Below are 26,996 nucleotides of genomic sequence, written 5' to 3' on the forward strand. Positions count from 1 at the left end.
TCTGCATCAAGGTCTTGTTGTCTAAGATGGACGTATGAGAAAGTGGGACATAAAAGAACCAGTCACATGGTAGAGTAAATAACACCTAAATGATGTAAAGTCAATGTCAGGTCATTACTTCATATGTATTGTAAAAAGAGGAAAAGTAAAATGTCTGCATTACTCAGCTGATGTTTAGGTATATCCTCCGTATTCAAGTTTACCTGATTAAATTGCTACAGGAAATCAACTGTGTTGTTTCACCCGATTCATATTCATATGTAAACCATGTTTTAACATAAATCTATTCCAACTATCAGGATTTTGTATATCAATTATCATTTCATTTTTCAATACGAAATACCTTTGAATAATGCAATGTAGGTTGAACTGTAAATACCGGTCTTATAAAGGATGTCCTGCCTACTAAACCTAAATGTATGATTAAGATGTGATTCCCCAATAAATGTTGATTTATACTCCTCACAATTTCTCGAAAAAAAAATTGCCAATTTAAATGAGAATCATGACATTTCGACAACATTACTCGGTCGAAATGCTATTTTGACCATGTATGACCTGGAAATAGCGAGGCTTGACTGAATTGTTCGGCTGTAACATTTACTGCAAAGTAATGACGTTAACATTTGAAGTTAGACAATTTCTTGTATTTGATATTGCATATTTGAAATATAAATTGAATTCTAAACATATGCTCCCGACATTTTTTCTAAGAAATTGATCAAAGATTGTGTTTGTTTATAACCTACATGTCAATTCCATGTTAACATTTCAGAAAAAATAGCAGCTGAATCCTAATTATTTATAATTTATAAGAAATCGTATCATATAAGAATATTGCTACATCATGTAAGATCAACTAACGAACGAATTATATGAAGGTACAATGACGTATTTCATGACGTCACTGTGGTGATCAGGGTGGGACTATGATCGGCATATATGACAAAATAAGATGCGTTCTTTCTTTAAAAAAATCTTCGCCATAAACATTAATTGTAGATTCTTTATCGAATATTGCCGCTTTTTTAAACGGAACACGAGTTCTGAAATTCTTACTCACAGGGAATGAGGAAAGGCTGTCATTTGGACGGGTAGTGAGGAACAGAGGAGGTGGAGTAGTAGAAGAGGCTGCTGTTGTTTGTTGATATTGGGGTTATGTGCCATCGGGCTCCCGCGATGTGGTGTAGGGGAAGGCCCTCCGGGAGGCGCCATCCAGAGGGGAGGGGAGGATATGAGGGATAGAAAAGGTGGCGGCCATGATGACGTCACGCCACTTCCTCTCTCGCGCACTCTCGCATATTCTCACGAAACTCGAGACGGCGATCAGGTTATTTTCAGATATGGATTTGTACAAAATTACCGATAACATAAAGTGTTAAGTGTAGGAAGTGTGAAGCCAACGATGGTCGAGGCCTGTCAGTTATGGTGAATTAAGGTGATATGAGACGGATCCTGAGAGTTATAATGCCGTATGTGAGGCTGGAGGCCGTGTGAGGAGAAGAAGAGAGGCGGTGGTGAAGGCGACCCAAAAGTGAGCGGTGTGAGAGTGTGAAAGAGAGAGAGAGAGAAGTGAGAGAACGAGAGAGAGAGAGCGAGAGAAAGAGAGAGAGAGGGGGAGAGAGAAAACACTATAGTGTCTTAATCCATCTATGTGTGAATCGCCCATCTTCTTGACCAAGACACCTTACCTCGCACCACCATCCTCCTCTTCATCATCAGGAGCAGCAGCCCGCTCTTCCACACCACCACAATATCACCACCCACACGCCCGCGCTGCATACACACCCACACCCCCCGGTAGATAGTGGTGGTGGTGTGAACGTTGGTGGTGTGTGGTGTTGAGGGTGTTGTGCAGTGGGTGGGTCAAGATTCAACCCCAACTTCGTCGTCGTCGGCTCTGGTGGTGGTCAACTGGGCCTGTATTCGGTGCCCCTAGAGAACGATCCCCCCTCCCATCTTCAGGGTAGTACCCCAGGCAGGAGATCAAGCCCCCCTCTCTCTCAGTTTTGCCCTTCCCTTTAGCATAGGAATACCCACCCTAGAGGTCCTTGTAGGATAGGCCCGTCATAGCCCAAAGATCCTCTCGCCACAGTTTTTACGCCGAGTGATTCAGCCCCCCTGGACGGCAGGTCGTTCCCCCTGACGCTATTGACCTGCCCTCCGCTGAGAAATTTGATAGTTGATCACCTCTGGTTATTCCATCGCGAGATCTAGAGTCGTGTCCCGTCTTAGATTTTGTCAGTTTGCGCCTATGAGAAAGTGCTGGTGAGGGAGTCCCTAGTGTTAGTCGCAGTGTTGTGGTGCCGTTATGGCAGCGGTCAGGGTGTAAGCTGCGAAACGCACCGAGGAAAATATCTTACGGAGTAGAGTGAGTGTAAGGGCCAACAGGAGACGCAAGGAACATGTCGGGCAGTGGGGGTACGTTTGTGGACAGAATAGACCCGTTTGCCAAGCGGTCGCTAAAGAAGAAGCCTAAACGTTCGCAAGGATCTTCTCGATATCGCACTAACAATGACGTGGAGCTTCAGCCATTGCCTCTTCTCAAGGGTAGGTTGAAGACCTCTCGCTTGTCTTGTGCGTACTCTAAGATTTAGGACGACCTGCAGATCGAGGCATCTCATTTCTAATGCTCATTTTAAAATGTCATATAATTTAACAAATGCATCCTTACTCATTGATACCTTCTGATCTGGAGGCAGCCCAAACTGCATTACATGATAGTATTTTTACATATTCTCAGGCTAATCTTATTTTGTATGAGGATTCATTTATAACAAATTAGCAATTTGATCGAATATTATTCTTTCAAAAATAAGTGTCGCTTTTAAAAAGCACACTGACTGAGATCTAGTCAGATTCCACCTGTTTAATCATAGGTTATTCTGCCTCTTATTTTACTGTCATTTAGAATATCATGTTAGTTTAGCATTAAGATATTTCCTTTCAGGATGTACATGAGTAAGTTGTTGTTTTCTAATTGCTTGATAATGTGGATTTATCTTGGAATACACTTGTGTGATACTCAAAATACCTAAGAATATATTACAAACATGTCTTGTAGTGCTTAGGAAAACAACTCAAAGTAAGTAATTAATATCGCAATGTTCAATATTCAATTCATTACTAATGTTTACATGACAATGAGGCTAGTGTGTAGATTAGCATAAAGGAATTGTTTCATACTATTAGAAATACTGTTTTATTGCCTATCTACATCAATTATCCCTGGGTTATAAAATAGTCAATGTTCTTGGTGTAAAGGACATAGTTACAATGTTGAAATTAAACTGAAGATTAGGAGAATTAACTATTACAAAACTGTCAGGTTTCTATATGTAAAGTACAAAATTTAATTGTAGCTATATCAGTGGTATTAATGTTGACTTCTGCAGTATATAAGGATTTAAGAAGGTATTCCTTTTAATTGGTTTTATACTTCTCATAGATCGTGGAACCTTCGTCTCCAATAATCTGAATCGGAATATATTAAAGAGGGTAGAGATTAGGTAAAAGTAAATTGATGTATGAAACCCCATATAAAGAATTCCTTATTCAACTTATATTGTGTTTCCACTACAAATTTAAGTATAAAGCCTTGTGGTTGATGAAATAGATAGTTGTACACATGCCAAAGTATCCAAATAATTCGCAGAATCGGGAAGGAAAGTGACAGCACCCTTATAAAAATAGCTAAATAGCACTGAAATACAGAAAGATAAAAGTGACTGTATAGAAACCATAGCCGTTTTCAAAATATGGGTCCCACTTCAAGGCAATTATTTTTTGGTGTAAAATGAAATGTTAATCACTGCATGAAAGTGTTGATACACTATAATTGATTGGCATGGAGTTGTTTTTTCTTCAAGTTTTTTATTTTAATATATAATTGTATTGTTTCCTACACCTTAACACCCTTGTAATTTTCCCCAGAAGTGGCCAACTTGCAGACAAATAAGGTTCCAATTCTTGATAAAACTAAGGTCAGGGTTAGGTTGTGGAAATTTCAGTATCAGAGTTTCTTAAATTGGAAATATGGAAAAATACCGTGACCATGTTACATATACAACATAGCAAATAAAATTCCTCAGTAAGTGTATTATAAAGAGCTAATTCACCCTAGTTTTAGAGGTGGAGTCGTTTGAGGGAATTGCAGATGTTTAGGAAGATAATGATTTAATGTATTGAAATATGCATGGAGAGTGATAACAGCAACCTGATCCTACTCCTCCCCCTCACCAACAATAGGGAAAAGAAACTTAAGAGATCATTATGAGAATGTGGTATATATATGTTTTTTGGAATATGATACAGTACTGTTGTTGCATTATCAAATAGTACTTGGTGATAAGCAAACATATAGTGCAGGCAACTGTTAAGCAGGCCATACACGTAGAGGATTGACGTGCTGATTTGACCGCGATTCCTTAATCTGTTTGGGGAATAAACAGGAAAAATCCAGCGCGACTAGCCTGTCCTCTCACCCTGTCAGCATGTTTGACCGGCCAAGCCAATTCTTTCGCGATTGGCAGCATGGCCTGCCAGTCTCGCATGTGTGTGGGCATGGACTAACATACTGACAGGGTTGACTCACCTATTTTGAGACCTACAGTATTCCATACTTCGTCCCTTGTTCAGAGCACTTTTTAAATTATAGATAAACTGATTGCATTTCACAAGTTTGTAATATGCATTTCATTGCTCTTTATTTTAGGTTTTCCCCTCACATTTTCATTCACCAAGTATGATTTCCATAAATTTCATCTCTGTTTTCATAGTATATGTAATCTTTAAATCACATAGTATTCTGCCTTATGCGTGCAATAGTGTCTTGTATTCTGATAATAAACAGATACAGTACTGAAACAAAAGGAAAAAATGAATATTCTGATTAGGTTTTATGAATTTTCTTCATAGGAAAAAAAGAGGTGTAAAATATGGATAGAGGATAAGTTAAGTAGTTACTGATAATTCTATTAACTTATGTATATAGTATCTCACATTTTCTCTCAGCCTATATAAACACAATCATTTTCAAATTTCCATCAATTAACACGAAAACAAGTACAGTACGCCTAATTTAAATTGCAGCAGTGCTTCAACATGAGAAAATCTCCAGAAAGGTCTAAAAATCCATTAAGTATATTCCTCCCAGGAGACACTTGGACTCTCGAATTAATGGGAATAAACGGAAAAGGTAATCCTATAATGACTTCAAGAGAAATGAGTACATTAACACCGTAGCGGACAAATCACCACCACGTAGAAGCCGACAGAGAATGCTTATCACGTCTTTCATATGATTATTTTCAAGTCAGATTTCATTGATTTATATAAAAAGTAAAGAAAGTAAAAATTACCAGAATTTGTTTTTTCAAAATTAGTTTTAGGCTACCAATTTTACTTGATACCTGGTAATGTACCAAATTTAGTTAACAAGTGCTAAAATCCGTAACCATGTGGGCTTATCCTGGGTGCCCAATCCTTTTGAACTAAGCTGGGTAGTCCGTAGCAAGTGGGCATTTCTCACAGGATAGGAGCGCCACTCCAGTCCTTAAGGACAAACCGTACGGTCAGTCCTCTGCGTGTATGGCCAGCTTAAGCTTACTTTGTCACCTATGGTTAATTACATTCAAGGCTATTCATTTGGATTTTGGTAAAATGAAGCTTGAAGCATTCATCCACATCATAGGTAGCCTATGTACCCAACTAAGATACTACCCAAGCCAAATCCTAAGTGCTGTGTCCAGAGCGAGATCTATCTTGTGCAAGTGGTGGCCGATGTGTTGACGTCCCTGACTGGTTGAACGCAAGACGGGTTCAAGTCGTGCTCAAGCTCGTTAGTTCCTTTGGTTGCTGCAACATAATCATCCTTGTGAGCTAAAGATGGGGATTGGTGGAGCCTTTATGTCTATCGTCTTAGTCATCAATAGCCATTGCCTGGCATTCCTTGGTTCTAGCTTCGGTGGAGAGGGGGCTTGGGTGCTGATCATAAGTATATATGGTCAGTCTCTAAGGCATTGTCCTGCTTGATAGGGCAATGTCACTGTCCCTTGCCTCTGCCATTCATGAGTGACATTTAAACCCTTAAAGTGAACAGACCAACTCGTATGTACAGTACAGTATTTGATGTGGGCAACTTGTGTCCAATAACTTTTAAGAAAATCTGTTCCTGTATCTGCAAGTGTCATGTACTGTAGACTGTACTAGAGCAAGTGTCATGTATTATGTACTGTAAATGGTTTAAAAATCGTTTGTACTTCTTAGTGCAAGAGTGGCATTTTACTACCCTTGCACCTCAGCGCAGGGCTGTATGGCCCAATTCCTTGAATGGAACCTAATATAAAGCATGTCATGTTTAATATATACACATATGGGGAACATGATGCATCTAACTTGTGCAAATATGGTCAAGGAGCATCTGGTATATGATACCAGGGCAGACTAGATCAGTTTGATGCATACGTAAATTTTTTTCAATTTTGACTTGGTAAAGAAACTAATCTTTTCACAATACATTATAAGGGCTATTATAAATAGTACCATAATTGATGTGTGCATCTATATTACTGTACATAATTTTTTTTTATCTGTTATTTAGGTGTATTTTTCTTTGCTGCTGGGTTATCAAAATTGACTAAGGAATCAAATCTTCAAGGAATTGTGTAATGGTCACCGTTTGTTTTTCCATTATTCTATGGTTTATGTAACCAATCTTTAAATGATTCACTGGTTATCGTATTCATTGATGCCAATCTGTTTTCTTCAACGAACTATTTGTTTAGGTAGACAGGTCCAGAACTTATTGGTCCAGGTGACATGTATGACCAGTACACTATAGTATAGAGGCTTGATCTGAACATGTGTACATTATATTGGTATGAGTTGGCTGATTTACGTATGCATCATGTACCCACAAAATTGTGCTACTGTAAAATGTTCTGCGTTTCAATCATCCCTTCACACTTAATTATAGAGATAAATAAGCTTGTTATTATGTTAGTAAAAGATAAGCAAGCTCTTGACAATCAAAAGGTACTGTACAAGGTTTCATTGGGCATTGATACATTCAGCTTAGCCTGATTGGGATATATTAGGCCAGTATGTTCTTTGTAAGATTGGAGTTGTGCTTATTTGTCACCAAATAAAAAATAGGAGCACCTTGGTATCCAGGCTTGATCCCATATATCATAATTTTTCTTTGTTCCAACGCGGAGTACTTACCTCGAACTACTTTCTTAGGAGTATCTGGGATCTCCTCTCAACCGACCAAAGTTTTGTGTAGTTTACCCTATACCCATTTTCTATGAGGGGTCCCCTCAGGCGGAGTGATACGCGCCCTGAGGCTAACCCTGGGTCAGAGAGCATGCTTGCTCAGGTCTCGACCTCCAGTAAGTTCTCTGGTCGCGTCGCGATATCATCTCGCCGCTCTCCTTAATCCCAGTGCGACTTTTTGTGTCCCCGACCCCTTTGTGTCTCACACGGTTCCCACGTGGTTCCTTTGTGCTTTTCCCTGTGCGTTCTTGTGTCTCGTAGTGCTTCCTACTGCGTCATGGAGCATCCCCGCCGTTGTCCTGGGCCTATGGCTGGTAAATCGTGTGGAGCGTTTCTATCAAAACCGGAAGTAGACCCGCACTCCTTGTGTTCGTCATGTAGGGGCAGTGTTTGTTCCCCTACCGCCACGTGTCCGGAGTGCGTGTCCGGGAACGAGGTGCAGTGGGTGCGTTACGGCACCAAAAAGAAGTCGCCTAAGAAGCCGAGCATCGCTTCTCCCCTTGCTTCGCCAGGAGTGAACTAGTTGGGCTTACTCTTTAATGGCTTAATTACTGATTTAGAATTGGACAGCGGCTGCAGTTACATGACTAACCGACTTGGTAAATAACGGAGGAAATTTTTATTAATCTTGCTGAATGCTTTACGCCTAATCTCTTCCAGCAAAATCAACCCAGTACAGAAATGAAATACATTTATAAGGGAAATAAATCAGAATTACATGATTTATCATTTTAAGTTAAGGTGTAAGGTAGCTGTTGTAGACTAAACAATATTTTAAATATCATGGTAGAATAAGATGTTTACTGTAAAATACATCTGAAAATAGATCTTGAAATTTTAAAAAGAATGAAATGCACACAAAGTAGTGATGTAACCTGTGGTGCAAAGTCTTTAACTTGGGGTGAGAGCTTTTCACCACATAACCCCTAATCTATCCTATGCTCGTTCATTTATTTTTACTTCTCAAAGAATGTTTCAGCGTTAAGTAAGAAAATATTTAGTTTATAAACATAAGGCCATTCTTGAGTAAGAATAGTCTTCAAAATGCAAAATCGATGAAAAATAGTGAAGCTGCGCGACTGGATAATATACCAGTAGAGGTATGGAAGAGTCTTGGAGAGGAAGGCATAGATATCTTGTGGGACCTGGCGCAGATCATCTTCAGTCAGGAAAAGATGCCAGAGGAATGGAGAAGAAGCCTAATCATTCCCATCTATAAGGGGAAGGGAGACATCCAGGATTGTGGCAACTACAGAGGCATAAAGCTGATAAGCCATACTAGGAAAATATGGGAGATCATCATTGAGAAGAGACTCAGAGATGAAACAACAATTGGTGAGGAACAATTTGGATTTAGCCTGGAAGAGGGACTGTAGGAGCAATATTTGCCTTGAGGCAGACGATAGAAAAATCGAGAGAAACAGAAAGTATTACATATGGTCTTTATTGACATGGAGAAGGCATACGGTCGAGCACCACGTCAGGAGCTGTGGAGATGTATGAGAGAAAAGAGGTTCCCTGAGAAATATGTAAGAATCACCCAAGATATGTATGAAAGGGCAGAAGCAAGAGTAGTACTGTATAGGCCTAACAGAAAGGTTTCCAGTAAATGTGCGACTATATCAGGGGTCTGCATTGAGCCCTTGCCTATTTGATCTGGTCATGGATGTAGTAACACAAGGTATTAAGAGATCAGTCTCCTTGGTGTATGCTTTTTGCTGATGATGTTATACTGTGTAGCACTAGGCGAGAGGTAGTAGAAGAGAAACGAGGAGTGGAGAAGAGAAATGGAAAATAGGGGATTGAAGATCAGCTTGAAAAAGACAGAATATTTGAGATTGAAAAAGGGCGAGAATGGGAAAGTTAGTTTACAAGGAGAGAGATTGAAAAGTTGAAAATTTCAGGTATTTGGGATCAACAGTTGCAGAGGATGGTGATCTGGGGGCAGAAATAAACCACAGAATACAAGCAGGATGGAAGAATTGGAAAAAAGTGCGTGGAATACTATGCGACAGGAAAATAGGGGTTAAGTTGAAAAGTAAAGTACACAGAACAGTTGTGAGACTGGCAATGATGTATGGAGCGGAGACGTTGGCAATAAAGAAGACGGAAGAGAAGGTGGATGTGGCAGAGATAAGAATGTTGAGATGGATGTGTGGGGTGACAAGAAGAGAGAAAATACGGAATGAGGTAATTAGGGCTACCACAGGAGTTATAAAACTATCAGATAAGATCCAAGAAAGTAGACTGAGGTGGTATGGTCATGTCATGAGAAGAGATGAACACTATATTGGGAGGAGAGTGATGGAAATGGAGGTACAGGGAACGAGAAGGAGAGGGAGACCAAAGCGAAGGTGGGTGGACTGTATCAAGGATGACCTTCGATCAAAGGGATTAACCAGTGATGATGTGTGGGACAGAGGTAGATGAAGAAAGCTGACCAGAAACATCAACTCCACATAGAAGTGGGAAAAGATGTAGACAAAGAAGAAGAAAGGATGTTTCAGCAATTTTGCATTTTGAAGACTATTCTTACTCAAGAATGGCCTTATGTTTATAAACTAAATATTTTCTTACTTTTCACTATCACAAATTATATGTACAACTTGACAGGGGTCTGGTATAAAGCTACTTCATGTTGTATGAATGGAGAATGGTATGTTTTGTTTTTCATATAATTTAGAGAATCTCTCATGGCATTGAACAGGTTAACACACTGGGATTGGAATACTTTTTTCTTCTTAGGTCACATAGTATTTTGGTTTACAGAGACCTTCAAGGTACAAATACTACAGTGTGCTTTGATGGTTTGTATTATTGTGCGGTGAGATTGCTGCTACAGCCATAGTTCTAGATTTGTAGAATGATATCTGGTCTCCCAATCTAGTTCACTAATGTTTATATATTAATCAGTTTATACATTAGCAAAAGTTCTATGGTTGTTGGATCAAGGTCTTTTTCGAAATACTTCATTTCAAACTCAAAATGCTGTGGACATCTACTGTAATCCCTCTTCAGGAGGGAACCTGATTGGCTTACCTCCAAATGCAGATTAAGCACTTACATGCCTGAAGCTAACCATTGTAATGTACCTTTTATGAGAAAGTTGATAACCTCAAGCAGCAAAGTTGATGACGAACGATTTCTTGCTAACAATGATTAATTAAGAATAAGAACAATGTGTATGATGCTATTAGTGTGTGTGCCTTTTATTTTCAAAAATTTGATTTTGGGTATGGAAGTATAGTTTGGAATTAGGCTACTACCATGAGAAACTTTTATATGTTAATCTTATTACCTATTTATTTTTGTCTGTAATTTCTCTTTGCCAACTGATTCTCTTTTTGGTGCGTATGACATCTTTACTTTTTCCACGAAGGTTATCAGCTAAAGATTGAAAGACAATGTACATTGACAGTGAGTGTGTGTGTGTGCGCGTGAGATGGCTGGGTGTTCCGTTAGCCTGAGGGCTTAATTCTTACTTTCTACAATCAGAAGGAAATTCATACTTGACAAAGTACTGGTAGCAATGAAAGAAAATATCTGTTTTATTGGAGGTAAAGAATCTTTTTGAAAGGTGATTAGAAAAATAGATATTCGCTATGCAGAAGTAAACGATCGACAGTTCTTAATGTAGAAAGATGATGTTCTGTCTTTGCGGACAATTTTTGTTTACAAGAGATGTCAAAAATAAAGAATGTCCAATATATTTAGACAAAACCTAGGTAAACCAAAACTTCAGTGTTGATAAGCAACAGACCTTAAACAACCCACGGGGAAAGGGGGAGGTTTTATTGTATTGCATGCAGGCTCTAAAGATGGGTTTGTGCCAACCACACAGTTGATATTCCTTGCTAAAAACTATGGAGATCATCATTACCAGATGAACAGCATTGTATTTGGAAATTGTTTGTGTAAGCAATCCACTCCTAATATTCCCGCATCGTTTGTTATAGTCATGGAGAACGTCTCCTATCTCTCTGTGTAGCTAGATAATCTGCCGACATCATCATCTAAAGAAACTACTATCACAGAATGGCATAACAGAAATTGGGAGAATCCAAAAGAACACTTGCTAAAAATGAAATTGTTACAAATGATGAAAAGGCACAAATAGAACACGGAAAATAATGTCATTAACAAAATTGTAGCAGAGTATGGCCATAAAGTGATTCATCTACTGCTGTATTACTCTCAACACAACCCTATTTTATTTATATGGGGCCAAGTGAAAAACTATATAGTAAGAAAAATAATCTCGATATGAGAGACTTGGTAGGTACTACTGCAGGAATCACTGAATCTAATAACAAAAGATGGGAACAAAGCTATGAGAAATGCCGAAACTTTGCAACTTGAAGATGCAAAGAAGAATTTTGGCAAAGACAAACTCCTTGAGACTCATTTCTCTTTGCTCTTGTCTCCTATGACAACGACTGTTTTCCTTCAAAGTATAAGAAATGTATTAAAAGATGGTACGTATAATGCCAATATCTCATCATCATCATCTCCTACGCCCATTGACGTAAAGGGACCCGGTTAGATTTTGCCAGTCATCTCTATCTTGAGCTCATAATTCAATACTTTTACTTTCATCATCTACTTCACGCTTCATAGTCCTCAGCCTTGTAGGTCTGGGTCTTCCAACTCTTCTAGTATTTACTTTCATTAATACAAAGAAAGGTATAAAATTTATGTAAATAAAATATATAGGCAGGAATAAATATACAGTAATAGGTAATGAAAATAATTAAACCATCGTAGTCTAATTATAAGAAGCCAACCTTTGACTGTGACTCCCAAGGTCTGAAAAGCAAATCCACCCCCAGGTATTTGATCCAGCTTAACATCAGGTATGCTCGTATTAAGACTAGTAAAGAAAAGTGATCGAAAGAAGAAGACTCCTCCTCTTAAGTATTTTGAGAAGGCTAACATTCAATGGTTAGCTTCGATTGGAATGGCTATACTGTAGTTATAAGTACTAGCGTCGTCATATACAGTATTGGGTGCGCATGGATATTGTACATTCAGTGTAGTGGCTGCCTTAAGAAACTGTACATGAATTGCTAATTACTATTCATACAGTTGCTTTGCTTCCCACCTGTGATCACATAAAAGGGATAGAAGTTGTCCTTACCAAACCCACCTCTACCCTCCCCTAGGATACAGTGCTTTATCCAACCAGAGAATGGATCTCCCAAGATACTTCAACCAGTTTTATATAACATCATTTGAGGATGTACAATATGTATAGTGTATATGAGGCATTATTGCATACCCAATTAGTTTATATAAAAAAGAAATTATGGTATGTTTGTAGATTTTAAATTTCAATTGGGTCTTACTAATTACTTAACCTAGTTTTGTAAGGCAGTCAATGTAGGCTGTGATGAATATTGGCATCAGGCAGGCTTTATAGCCTGTCTTTTGTAAATGTAAAATCCCTTTAATTCAACTTTGCCTTAGTAATTATTTGATAGATCAGTTTCTTGACAAGAATAGGCTGTGGAGAAAATTTTTTCCACTAATCGTGTTTTTTTCTTATCAATGTAGTTTATGTATTTTACTTGTATAATTATTATGGCATACCCCACTTATCCCTTTGTACCCTGTTTAACAGTGTATGGGAACCTGACTTTAGATAGGGAAAAGGAAAATTGCTGGTAATGAGGACAATGTTTACAGGACTGAAGTCGGTCAGAGAAGATGTCCTGGAATAATAGGGGAGTTTTTTTATATTTGTTCTGTATGGTATTGAAGGGATGATCCCAGTACTAGATGGATTTATTGTACCCATTCTCTGTGCATCCTTGGTTTATGTTGTTACTGTGGATGAGAGTGAAGAGACCTGAGGATGCACTTGGATATGGAAGCATAGATATTCATCTTCCTATCATAATTATCTTCCTCAACATCATTTTCAGCTTCCCCTTATGTAGATAGAATGAAGCACAAGAAGGCAAAGAAGCGTGCTTCATGGTAGAAGGCCAGGTGTCTTTTTGCATGAAAAAAAGGTTTCTTGCAACCTATATTATTATTATTATTATTATTACTACTACTAGCCAAGCTACAACCCTACTTGGAAAAGCAGGATGCTACAAGGCCAAGGGCTCCAACAAGGAGGTGGCCTAGTGAGGAAAGGAAATAACAAACTTCATAATTGTGATAAGTAGAAGATAGAAAGGTAGAAAAAAAGAATTAAAGGAGTTTTATACAGTTAGAGACACATTGTCAATACAAAGATCTGGATGTTGAGGATCCACTGTCCTCAACCTACTTAAAATCATTCTATGAATTTTTTTTTTTTTACATGGTCCAACTTTATCCCCCCATAATTTGCACCATGCAATATTTTTACGCTGAGCAACCAAATATCTATATCCAGGTGATGGAATTTATGGAATAAAATAGCATCATCTGCATATGCAACAAGCTTGTTTTCTACAGCAAACCACATATACTTGATTGGTATGAAAAGAAAAGGACCTAAAACACTACCCTGTAGAACACCAGATATTACATTGCTATAGTTACTATGGTGCCCATCAACAACTATTCTTGCAGTCTCTTATTTTAAAGTTCACTAATGATGTTGAGAAAAGACCCATCTGTTTAAGGTATGACAGCAAGTGCCTCATGATTAGCAATCAAAAGCAGCACTAAAATTAAGGCCACTCATACGAAGTTCCTGACCATAATCAAGGAATTGCTGTACTGCAAACTGGAGAGCAGATGGATAAGTTCACGATACCTGTTCAAACATCTTTCCAAAAGATGTTAAAAATTTTTGGTAATCTGGGAGTAATAAAAATTGTGAGGTATTAAGTATAGTGCAATAGCTACCACAAATGTTTACATTTACCTAACGGAGTAACGTTGCAATTCACCAAGTGAAAAAAGTTCCTCTTGTTACCTTGTGAAAAATAACAGACAACTTAGGAGCTGAGAAATTAGCAGTCTTTATGTAAGCAAAGGGAAAATATAATTTGGGTCGACACCTCCATAGGCCTCAAGGTCCAGCAATCGTGTTTTACTCTCACGGTACTGAAAAGCTTAACTAGTTGGTTCAGCTTTAGGAAAACAGGAATGAGGAAGATTGACTTTCTCATTATTCTTCTTACTTTCAAACACATCACCCAAAAGGGTTACCTTTTCCTTTGGACAGTGAGTGACAGAGCCATCTATTTCAAGCAAAAGAGGAACTGTTTAATCTTGACCAAAGGGTTCAAACTTGAGGGTAGTCCACCATTTATGTTCCGAGGTTGTACCAGAAAGGGTTTCTTTTTCATATGGAGTATAACCAATTACTGCTCTTGTTCAACTGCATGATGATCATTGAGATTCTCATTGTATTCAATCTCCTACATTCCACCATAGAAGAGGAATGCTTCTGGTACTCCTGTGGAAGTGGTTGAGGAAGCAAAGAAGAATGCCCTCTGCAAGGGCAGAAGTCATTCTAGTGTTCATTACTCTTTCTTTGTAATGGTATGACAGTTAAAGTAATTGTTCTTGTTGATAGTCAGTGGAGGGCTGTATAGGCTCAACAATCTTTCACAAGTGGTCATTCAAGCACGGCTTTAATTATTGCTGCTTTAATAAGTTGTGTTACAGCGTTAGACCATAGGGGAATGTAGCAGTGACAGATGAGGGTGGTTTGTCAAAGCCTTTCAGGGCAATTATTGGCTTCCATTCCTAGAATGTTCAGTATCCAACTTGTAGTACTCTCAAGCTTCTAAAATCTTGCACACTCAATAGTGGTCCAAAAGCTGATGGAGAAGGACATGCTGGAAGACTTTGAAGATGACTGACCATGTTTGTACACTGCTCTTCTTGATGAAGGCGGCTATGGTGGGCTTGTGATTAGTTATAGGGCTCTCTTGTTGTCTGAATGGGTTACTTGGCTTAAACATGGTAAGGATAGAAACTAATTGTACCATATTTTGTGCATGGGAGAGGTCTGAAAGGTGAATATATCCAGAAACTCTTCTACCAAGTCTGTTACGGGACAATCGTATTACTTGAAATGGCTGTGCTTCGGACAGCTGTTAACCACGCAGGTGTTAACGCATGTTTGGTTTCTCTCGGAATTTGTTTCTTTCAGTATCATGTCAACTGGCTACTCCTGGCATCTTCCAAGATGTAACTGCTCTTCTCATATTGTATGAGATGGGTATTGTGATGAATTGAGGGGTAGTCAGATCTCCTACCCATGCCTGGAACAATCAGTTTGGTTTTTGCAGTTTGTTGCGAGTCACATGACCTACTTGAAATACGTTTCTACATGGAAAAGTGTGTCCTCAATCACTCCTGTGGCACTTGAAGAAACAATGGTCACTATCAGTTGATTCCCCAAAATTTTTGGGTTCTGAGAACTTCCTGGTTGAGTTCTGTGGTACTGTCGTCTTCTGGAAATGCTCCTTCTCTTGGATGCATGTAGTGAGGGCTGGGGCATGCACCTAAATGTGCACTGCTTGTGACTCGCTTGTATATCTGAAAAGTAGTTCTTATGGCACTGCATTTATTCATGGATCAATTGTGAGGTCACTGTCATTGAACATCAACACAATTGTTGATGCATACATCAAGCAGGAGGACAAATCTATACGGTGTGACTAGGTGAGCCAGGTGCAAGAATGGATGGTTCACCACACCTTTGAACTTGATATCCTGGTTCGTTGAAGGACGTCATAATGTACTGTTGGAAGATCGGCTCTGTCATTAAGGATAGGTAATTGGCACAGATTGGTCATTGTTCAAAAAGGCAGTTAGAAGTCTTTAAGGGTTTGGGTTACTTTGGTAATTATCCTGTTCACCAAACTGGACTGGGAAGCTCCCAGTAAAGTATTTTGCTCTTGTACCAAACTCACAGACCATTGTAGAAGATGCATTCTGACCTTGCTGTCTGATTAGTGATGCAATCGATCATGTATTATCCACCTGTTCTTAGTAGGATCCCACTGGCTCTTCATTGGATTATGATAAATGTTAAGATGTCATTGACCTATAGTCCTAGACTAATAAATTTTCAGGTATTTTATGGGACTTATTTATAAATGTGTATGCTTTTTGTAACAGTTTTGGGGGTTTGTTATATTAAAAAAGTAAAATTTGGTCATGAATTGCAAAAAAAAAGTATTGTAGCTCAGAAATTTTCTGGTAGATTTCTCACAGTTTCCAACTGTAAACCTGCTTGCATACTTCGGTAAATTGACTATCAGAATTGATGCATTGCTTCCTGAAAGTGTCTTGGGAATTGGAAATACAGTACTTCAATTTCATTTTCAGTAATCTGATTGGATAAAGTTGTTTCTCCCTTTTTTATGCTACAATTACTTCACATTATATTGGTGAAGCTTAAATATTTGATGCCCATTGTATGCTTTTATGAAAGTTCACTGGTATTGCTCTGTAAATAGGGTATGGTCAGATTGGTGATGTAAAAGTAAAATTTTTTGATTAAGTTTCCTCAAGTTTAATTGATGAAAGGATATTCTTATTACTTTACTAATATGCCCTTACATTATTTATAAGAAAAGGATGTGTACTGTAAAACAGAACTAGAATATCATTCCAAAGGTTATCGATGTTTATTTTGAACTTCGCTTACTATGCACGTGTGTGGATTAACTCGCCTGTCTTCACTAGACAACCCCCTCTCCTGAGCCTGTAGTGGTAGCACACTTTAAACCTCACATGCCTCTCTTAGTCTGTTTGATGTTTGGTACTGATGGGGGGTTAACACACATGCCTCTCGCAAATGTAATCATAATTATGACCTGCAGGGGTATCCATGAACTTTACAGACTACTGGACTTCAGCGTCCGTTTACTCGTCTAGATGACCTTCGTCCTCAAACCCATTGTGGTTCAAGATCACCGAGAGTATTTCTCCAGTGACAATTATTGATTGTTCCTGATCGAATTTAGGTTCCCTAACACTGCAGAGTATTGTAGGTTTCCAGCTAACTCCTTCCACCTTTCTTGGAGGGTGCAAGCCTCAGAGAAAGTAAGAAGCTTCAGTCAGAATCTAGGAACATCTTGCAGACCAGAGGGGATTCTCGAGCTTCTGGGGAGGTTATGACCAGGGATCCAAACTCTATTCTAGGAGTACTGGGAACAGCCCCTCTCAATCTCGATCTTCTCCAAGGGGAGAGATAGCCTTACCTTCGCAGCATGTGTGTGGCATTACGCACTCTTTTTCAATTATTGCAAAATATTGATATCAGGCGGGCTTTTGTGAAGTGCCCGTTTTCCCAGATTCACAGAGTCGATCTTATAAAGAAGCACGCTGGAGCACAAATTCACAGCGTGTAAACTTTGACACTTTTGAAATGGGAAACTGCTGTACATGCCTCAATTCATACTTTGAATTCCATAAGAAGAGATTTGATGAATGATACATCCTTCATCGAAAGTTAACAAGAAGTTGGTAAAGTAGTTGTGGTTCTCTTTTAAAGGTTGCTCATAAATGGCAGGCAAGGTACGGTGACATTGCCCTATCAAGCAGGACAATGCCCTAGAGACTGACCATATATACTGTACATATGATCAGTACCCAAGCCCGCTCTTCACCCAAGCTAGGACCAAGGAGGGGCTGGCAATGGGTGCTGATGAATCAGCAGGTAGACCTATAGGCTCCCCCAAACCCCCCATCCTTAGCTCACAAGGATGGTGAGGTTGCAGCAACCAAAGAAACTGACGAGTTTGAGCGGGACTCGAACCCAAGTCTGGGGTTCGTCAGTCAGGAACGTTGTCACATCAGCCACCACAAAAAGCTCCTTCATTAGAGAACTTCAAGAAGTTTTGAAATATTTTCTTCTTGATAACAAGAGTTTGCAAGTCTCATGGTTCCCCTTCTTTCTCGACATCCTTCCTCAACTCCTTTATTGGACCTGGGTCTGAGTTTTTTATCCCTGGTGGCTACTCCTTATTCCTTTGAAGACAGGAGATGGAATAAGACCTGATGTAACACTTAGCAGGGCAATAAATTTACCACAAAGGCATTGTGATAGTACACCTTCCTGGGACAGGTAGGAATAAAACTTGGCATGGAAGAGATTGCCAAAGGATAGGAGTCACCCTCTGAAAGTGACAAAAATACCCCATTCGCCTGGCGTGATCCTCATGCTTTCCTCATCTACAGGCACGTAGTCAGACAGCTGACACTAGACACATTGCTGGTCAGAAGAGAATGGAGCTGCTCCCTTTCCTATTCCCTTATTGGCAAAATTAGTTCTGGAAGACCAATCAATAGGAGTTTTAGAAGCTATTCCTACTGTTTCTCTTCCCATGGGAGAGAAAGTAGTACCCAATCCTATACCGAGTATGAGGAAAGAGACAGCGAAATGTCGGGCTGCTTGACATTCCCTTCAGCTGTACATGATCACTACCTTTTGTTGGAAAGACATCTCTTTGCGATGTTGATCGTGCCAGCTCTGTAAGAGTATAGTTTGATTTATTTGGCTGGTTAATTTCCTTTTAATAATAATAATGTTGGAAAAACATCAGTTAGCAATCACAGGCTCTTATGGTAGCTCCACTTCACCAGTTCACGCTTCCATTAGAGCAATACTAGACATGCTACTAGTTGTTAGCGCGCTCTGAAGAGACTGTCATTACATGTGCACGATTGTAAGCCACAATCTTATCTGCTGAGCTTGCGATCATTCGCACATCATCTCACCCACTCGTGATTGTTCATGCACCCTCTCACCTGCTTGCTAGAGCACACTCTTAGGGGAGCTCCTTCCCCCCATATAGCACTAATTTTAGAATTATGTACTGAATAGGTGGGGTGCCATCTTAGAGCAGTCAAATACTGGTGCTCTCCTATACATTTACATACAGCCTCCCTCAACCAGTTGACTTGTGAGCTTAAGCTCTTATTGCACTTTCCCAGTTACTCTTGGGTATACATGGGACAGAGAATAAGGTCACGTACAAGTACACCTTCATAGTACAGGATTGTTGCTGAAGGCAAGGATAGTGACAGCTCTCCAGGCTTCTATAGTCATCGCTCTCGTTGAGAAGTCTGGAGGCCAGAAGATGGTCATTGACCTCTCAACCCTGAACAAGTGTTCTGCAAGCATCGTTCAGAAGGGAGACTCCTGCACAGTCAGGCAAGCGATCAGGCCATTAGGTTTCACAATGACAATTTACTTGTGGATGTGTACTTCCAGATCTCAATCCAGCACGTTTCACCAGAATTTTTACTCTAGTTTTAACGTAGGTGCACTCATCTTCTACATTACCTGGGTGACTGCTGGAGACTTGAGATTTGGAAGACAACTTCCCTGTGAACCAAGACAGGCTTCTCATATTGTCATGAGCCAGTGATCTTTGTGAACTGCAAGAGTTCACTTCTGATGCCCAAACAAAAATTGGTTTGAACAGTAATGGCCATCTACACCATTGTAGTAAGTCTTCCCATTATGGGACAGACTGGTATGCTTGTAAAAGGTGGTTATCCCCTCCATTTAACAGCCCTATCTGCTAGTACAGCCGTGGTAGAAGTTGCTGGAACATCTCGTTCCGAACGGTTGTCTCTGCCTGCAGTCTCGTCAATGAGACATGGGTTGCAAGACAGCCTCTCTCTCCTTTATCATTAGTTCTGATAGGGGAGGATTCCAGCCTTAACCTGGAATGGTGGCAGGGCAAGAGTTGAGACAATGGACTGACCAGGATTGTCGATGCCATATCAACATGGAGCGGCCTTTTGTTCCAACAGTTTTGCACTCTTGGACTAGGCACTCGGTGGTGCCAATGGACAACAACTTCATAGGAATAACATACTGTATACATTATAAACAAACGAGGTGGTACAATTTCTCTTGCTTTGCCAGTTAGTATTGGAAATTTGTAAGTGGGCAGTGCTCAACTCTATCTCTGACAGATTGTTGGATCAAAATGGTCATTGCATTCGCAGATAGTGAACAGGATCCTGACTGTGGAATTCCCCATCAGTCGACTTGTTCACAACAGCTCTAAATTGGAATTTTCTGTTCATACTATTTACCGATACCAGACCTGCTAGCAGTGTTTGATGACACTTTCCAACGGTGTCATCACCGCAGTTCTTTCTGATAGAAGTGTCTTGATCCGAGTCCAATACACTCCCATTCTTAATTGCCTCTAGAAACCCCAAATGCCCCAAAGTAGAATGGCACTGAGACCAATTCTATCTGATAAGGACTCTGAGATATATGCCTACTCTCCCCGACCTATTGTGCCAACCTCATGTCCAGGTATTCCACAGCTCGATGGAGTCCCTACGCCATATGAGTAAAGTCGATCCAATATTGCCTCTCAGAGGAAGGTTGTTTGCATGAAGCTGCTTGACATGTGGCAGGATACCTCTGGAAATCATCAATATCTGTGTAGTACCAAGTTGAGTTGGTTATCCTTTGTGGTTATAGGATGGGTATTTCTCCTCTTGGAGCCTATATTTCATGTACAGTAAAGCTGAATTTTATATATATATATATATATATATATATATATATATATATATATATATATATATATATATATATATATATATATATATACAGTATATATATATATATATGTGTGTGTGTGTGTGTATGTGTATACACACCCAGTTACTATACCGACACCCTATAAGGGTGAGCGAGCTGGGTATATTCCTGGCATTCCATGCAACTTTTTCTCTGGTATATTTACAGTAGCAGTATTTATACCTTAGAAATGGTGCTATAAGGAGCATTTCACTGGGCGACACAGGTCCCCCGCCCAGAAATAGATATTTCCTTCGTCAAAATCCCTTATATATATCTACATACGCTGGTATTGTCAAACCACCGGGGCACGAGGTGTAAGGAACTATAACTCTACCCCACTTACAACGGCCTAAGTTTTAATAGCCTGGGATAAGTACCCAGCCTACTGGAATAGTGACTCCTCCCTCTTAAGGATGAGTCTCCTATGTTAAGGACGAAGGTTTGTATTTGTGCCAGAACAAATGACATACAGTATTTGGAGAGAATTTGTATTTTTCCTGACTATACAAACCTGAGCCCTTTACTTATACTTCCCCGCCATCACCTACCTCCTAGAAACTCCTGGCAAAATGAGTGCTCAGTTAGCAAGCTGGGGGATGGGGCTTCCCCGCTCCCTTTCACCTGTTCACACCTCATTATGAGTTTAGTAGCCATATGCTCTGGCTTCACTGATAATCTTTCCTATGTAAAGGACTCTGGCTAGTATGTTTAGGAGAAATACAAATTATCTCCATATTTTTCATTTTGAGTTCCACCCAGCATAAGACAAGTAAATGTGTGGTACTGTACCCAAGATAACCTAGGTGCCACAGGAAGTAGCAAAGATACTGCAATCAGTTGAGACAAAATCATGAATGATGGACTGTTAGTTTATAAAAAGAGCCTGAAAGTGACTAAACTTTGTCGATGGATAAACCACTGTAGTGTCTTACTACCATACATACCTGCTTAGTGATTATTTTTTAATTTATTTTTCATATGATGGTTTTGAATGTGACTAAATTTTCATAGTTTTGTAGTTTATTAAAGAAATTAAGTTAGAACAGAAACTAGCTTTTGGATAAAAATTCAAAGGAAAGCAGTTGGATGTTTTAAGTGAAGAGATCAGAAATGAAGAGTTGTGAGAGTTTTTATATGCAGATGATTTGGTGATTACTGCTGAAAATGAGGAAGACTTGCAGATAGGGTTTGTACAGTATAGTGGCAAGAGAATTTGGAGAGGTATGGCTTAAGGATTAATGTGGATAAGATTGAAGTTATGGCGAGCAGTGTGGAAGGTGGGACGAGGATAGCTACACATGATAATAAAAGCTTGGTTATAAAACAGGTGGAACAATTTAGATACTTGGGATCTACTGTAAGTCAGGAGGAAGGATGAGGCTGTAGTTGAGGATAGGATAAAAGCAGCCTCGGGCAAGTTAAGATTTATTACACAGTAATAGAACCAATGGTAATTTATGCATCGGAAATGTGGGCTCTTAAGACAAAAAGAGGAAGTAGAGCTTGAGAGAACAAAGATCAGAATGCTGATTTGGATTATGGGAGTATCACTGCTTGAAAAATTGGAAATTGATGAAAAAAGAAGAATGCCAGGCATAGTAGGGATTACAGAATTGATAAGTGTGTCACGACTGAGATGGTGTGGGCATGTGTTGGGAATGTATGGTGTGAGGTAGTAAGGAGGGCTTAGGAGGAACCTGTTAGGGGGCAAGTTCGAGAGGGAGGCAGAGAATTAGATGTTGAGATGAGGTGAAGGATAATATGGAGAGAAGAGGTTTGGTGGAAGTAGATACCTTTGATAGAAGGCATTGGAGAGGGCGCATCAGGCAACCAGCCCCTTAATGTTGGGAAAGAAGAAGAATTGAGATTCATTAACTTTTCCTGAATTATGATGAAGTGTAATATATTTCTGTTACAATCTTAGAGAAATGAGAGAAATATAAAACATAGAAAATTCTTTTCCTGAAGGTATATAGGGCTTTCTGCAACAGTAACAAGAACAATCCTGTATGAGTTTTCAGTATTGCACCTTTCTCACCTTTTTCATACTCTATTTTGGAACTACTGCTGTTAGTTATGAGAACAGTAATGTAGATTTTTAAATATTAAACTTAGCCGGTGAATATGTAATAGCTGACGTCTCGGACGGCTCGACAGAAAAACACAAAAACTCGCGAGCGATCGCTATGAAGGTTGCGGGTGTGCCCACCAGCGCCAACTATCGGCCAGATACCGCATATACATGTAAACAGCTCCAGTTCTTCTCTGTCGGTCTTGTCGACAAGTTGATTCCATTACTCGCTGTTTTTCGTCATTCTTGGTGAAGTACTTCTTTTTGGTTTTGAGCTTTCGCAGTGCAGGTGTTTTTTATCTTCAATTAAAACTCTTGAACTCTTTTTTGGATAGATTTTATTGTTGATGACTTTGGATTGTTTTTGGATTTTCTTTGACTTTTCAAAATGGCTGACCCTTCTCCAATTCCTAAATTTCGTAAATGTAATGCTAGGGATTGTAACAAACGTCTTCCAAAGGCCTCTCTCGACCCACATACCGTGTGTTCTAATTGCCGGGGTAAAACCTGTCAATTAGGAGATTGGTGTGATGAGTGCGTGGTACTTTCGGAATTCGACTGGCTAGAGTTTGATAAGTATTCTCGTAAGCTAGAGAGAGATAGGGTGAGGAGAAGTTCCTCTAGATCATTAGAATTTTCCTCCTCCCATGCCCCTGAACCTAATCCTTCCCCAGTAGTAGTTGTGCCTGAACCTTCTACTAGCACTCAGGAACCATCAATGCGGGATATGTTGCGTGCCATTCAAGCGTTGGGAGAGAGAGTTGAATCTTTGGCTACGGACCGTAATCAACTCATGGCGGATGTAAAAGTGTTTAAGTGTCAGAGTGCCACATTAGAAAATCATGGGGATAAAGTGATTAGTGCGCAAAGTGTTATCAGTGTTGCGACCGAGGGTTCGTCTGTTCGTGCTTGTCGTTCGCCTAGTCCGAGACCTCTTGCAAGCTCCCATGCACCAGGGAGAAGTAATGTCGTAGGACTTATGGGGACGAGAGGCTTTAACCAACGAACAGACGTTCCCTCTATGGTTTCGGGCGTGTCTCGTCAAGACCGCCCCTACCATAAGACGAGCGAGGCGGTTTTCTCCTCGTCATCCGAAGGCTTCTCGCGTAAGAAACCGTGGAGCAAGGTTTCCAGACCCTTAAAGCGGAAGTCAGTCCCTTCAGGACAGGTCCAGCGTCCTGGCTGTAGCCATTGGGACAGCTCTGACCCTGTGCAGTCATCGGAAGACTGCTCGCCGCCTAAACAAAAGCGTAACACGGGCTCCGAGAGTCTTAGTTTAGGCAATGTTTTGCCGTCACAGACGTTACCATCGTCTCGACCCGTACCGACTCCCGTTGATCCTAAATGGGTTGTCCTGCAGGATATGCAGAATAAGCTTGCCTCCCTTATGGAGGAGTATACTGTTGAGCAGGTTCACGATGATCCTCGCCGTTACGCTGATCGAGATCCTGGCCGTCAGCCGCCCAAACGAGCCTTTGCTCGTCCTGTTGACGTTGACGTTACAAAGTCACGTCAGTCACGTGACTTGGAGCCTCACTCGATGCAGTCCCGTGTTGACTTTCAGCTGCTTGTGGACGTTCAGCCGCTGCCGCATGCTCGTGTTGACGTTCAGGACGTTCGCCAACCAGCTAAGTTGACTTGTTTTGACATTGAGCGTCAAGCACCGCAGTCAAGAGTTGTTTTAACTGCTCAATCTAGGCAGTCAAGGCAGTCTCGACTTGACGTCGAGCGTCCTCCCGCTCCTGTTGTTTTTGCTAGTCAGTCCGTTAAGCAGTTACATGACGTAGCGTCCTGGACTGCTACTGATGCTCCTTTGCGTGTGGACTCTGCTTGTCAAGCATTGCCACCAAGGCAGGTCTCTCCCTTGCTTGAGACTCATCAGTTGTCGGACGAGGTTCCTTCAGATGAGGACGTTGCTGATCCTCCTCCTAATGATAATCCTTTGGACGTTTTATCAGATGTAGAAGAACCTAAGGCTGTGCAACCTTCGATGGATTTTAAGAAAATCATGATGATTTTCAAGGATCTTTTCCCAGATCATTTTGTTACTGTTGCTCCTCTCGTTCGCCTCCGTCTGAGTTTGCGCTAGGCTTAGCTGCTACCAAGCCTGCCTTTACTAAGCTAGTGCTCTCTCGCTCTTCTAAGAGGGCTTTACGTCTTCTAGGCGACTGGTTGGTTACCAGGAGGAGTTTGGGGAAGACGGCCTTTGCCTTTCCACCTTTTAAGCTAGCTTCTAGATCGAGCGTCTGGTATGACACGGGAGAAGTTCTCGGCTTGGGAGTCCCTGCCTCTGCCCAGGGTGACTTCTCAAGCCTTGTAGACTCTCCCCGTCGCCTGGCCATGAGATGCTCAAAAATTTGTTGGTCCTCCTCGGACCTTGACCATCTCCTTAAAGGCGTATACAGGGCCTTCGAAGTTTTTAACTTTCTAGATTGGTCTCTAGGAGCATTAAGTAGGAAGATCTCGTCTGCTGACCAAGATGTATCCTTACTTATTATGTCTTGTATGGACAAAGCCATCCGCGATGGCTCCAATGAGCTCGCCTCCACCTTTACGTCGGGAGTCTTGAAGAAGAGAGAAACCCTTTGCTCTTTCCTTTCAGCAGGAGTTACTCCCTGTCAAAGATCGGAACTGCTCTTTGCTCCCTTATCGGCTGCCTTGTTTCCACAGCAGCTGATTAAGGACATTGCTGCTTCACTTGTGCAGAAGGACACACATGACCTGATGGCTTCTTCTGCTCGCAAGGGAGCTCCTTCTTCATCCTTTGTTGTGAGACCCAGAATCGAGACTCCTGCGTCTAGGTTTATCCTGCCCTTTCGTGGCAGAGCTCCCAGCAGGGGAGGCTCTCGTGCCGAGGGAAAGAGAGGTAAGAGGAGAGGAGCCAAGTCCTCCCGTGGCAGAGTCTGACTGCCCACGTCCTCAGACAGCGGTAGGGGCCAGACTGAACAACTTCTGGCAGGCCTGGGAGAAGAGGGGTGCAGACCAAGAGTGTTCTGTTGCTCAAGGAGGGGTACAAAATACCTTTTGTACGCAGACCTCCTCTAGTAACAGTTCCCATAGACCTCTCTCCCAGGTATCGAGAGGAGTCAAAGAGACAAGCTCTACATCACGAAGTGTCTCTGTTGCTAGAGAAGGGAGCGGTGGTGAAAGTCTCGGACCTTCAATCACCGGGGTTTTACAACCGTCTCTTCCTAGTCCCAAAGCATACAGGAGGTTGGAGGCCAGTGCTAGACGTCAGTGCGCTCAACGTTTTTGTTACGAAAACAAAATTTACGATGGAGACCACGAAGTCCGTCTTAGCAGCGGTCAGAGAGGGAGACTGGATGGTCTCTCTCGACCTGCGAGATGCGTACTTCCACATTCCTATACACCCGGATTCCCAACCGTTTCTGAGGTTTGTTTACAGGAATGTGGTGTACCAGTTTCGAGCACTGTGCTTCGGCCTCAGTCCTGCTCCTCTCGTGTTTACGAGGCTCATAAGGAATGTGGCAAAATTCCTTCATTTATCGGGAATTCGAGCCTCCCTGTACTTGGACGACTGGCTTCTCAGAGCATCGTCCAGTCATCGCTGTCTGCAGGATCTACACTGGACGTTGGGTCTGGCAAAGGAGTTGGGACTTTTGGTCAACCTAGAAAAGTCTCAACTGATTCCATCCCAGACGATTCTCTATTTGGGGATGGAGATTCGCAGTCTAGTTTTTCGGGCTTTTCTGTCTGCCACCCGAATAGAACAAGCCCTGCTCAAAGTCCGACTCATGCTGAAAAGAGAACGTTGTTCAGTAAGAAGTTGGAGGAGTCTCGTAGGGACTCTGTCATCCCTGGAGCAGTTTGTCTCGCTAGGGAGACTTCACCTTCGCCCTCTCCAGTTCCATCTAGACTCTCACTGGAACAAGAGCAAGACTTTAGAGGCTGTATCAATCCCGGTCTCCGAGCCAGTAAAAGCATGCCTGAACTGGTGGGACAGCAACATAAGTCTGAGAGAGGGTCTGTCCCTAGAAGTCAAGAACCCAAACCACGTGTTGTTCTCAGACGCGTCGGATTTGGGTTGGGGTGCGACTCTGGACGGTCGGGAATGCTCGGGTCTTTGGACCTCAGTTCAGAAGAGCATGCACATCAACGGCAAGGAGCTAT

At 41.0% G+C, this 26,996-nt stretch overlaps 1 protein-coding gene across 2 annotated transcripts in view; it reads left to right on the top strand.

Moving 5' to 3' along the window:
- Positions 1 to 26,996, top strand: part of wdb (widerborst) — a 74,894-nt gene that overhangs the window by 3,359 nt on the left and 44,539 nt on the right. The window contains exon 1 of one of the 2 annotated variants that reach the window (XM_068392130.1): positions 1,198 to 2,550. The exons of the other annotated variant lie outside the window; for it this stretch is intronic. Coding sequence (XP_068248231.1) covers positions 2,406 to 2,550 — 145 coding nt within the window. The 5' untranslated portion in view covers positions 1,198 to 2,405. Of the gene's footprint in view, positions 1 to 1,197; positions 2,551 to 26,996 lie in introns of those variants that run through there. 2 annotated transcript variants of the gene reach the window in all.

This window comes from Palaemon carinicauda, chromosome 18 (assembly GCF_036898095.1).
Source record: "Palaemon carinicauda isolate YSFRI2023 chromosome 18, ASM3689809v2, whole genome shotgun sequence".
NCBI lineage: Eukaryota > Metazoa > Arthropoda > Malacostraca > Decapoda > Palaemonidae > Palaemon > Palaemon carinicauda.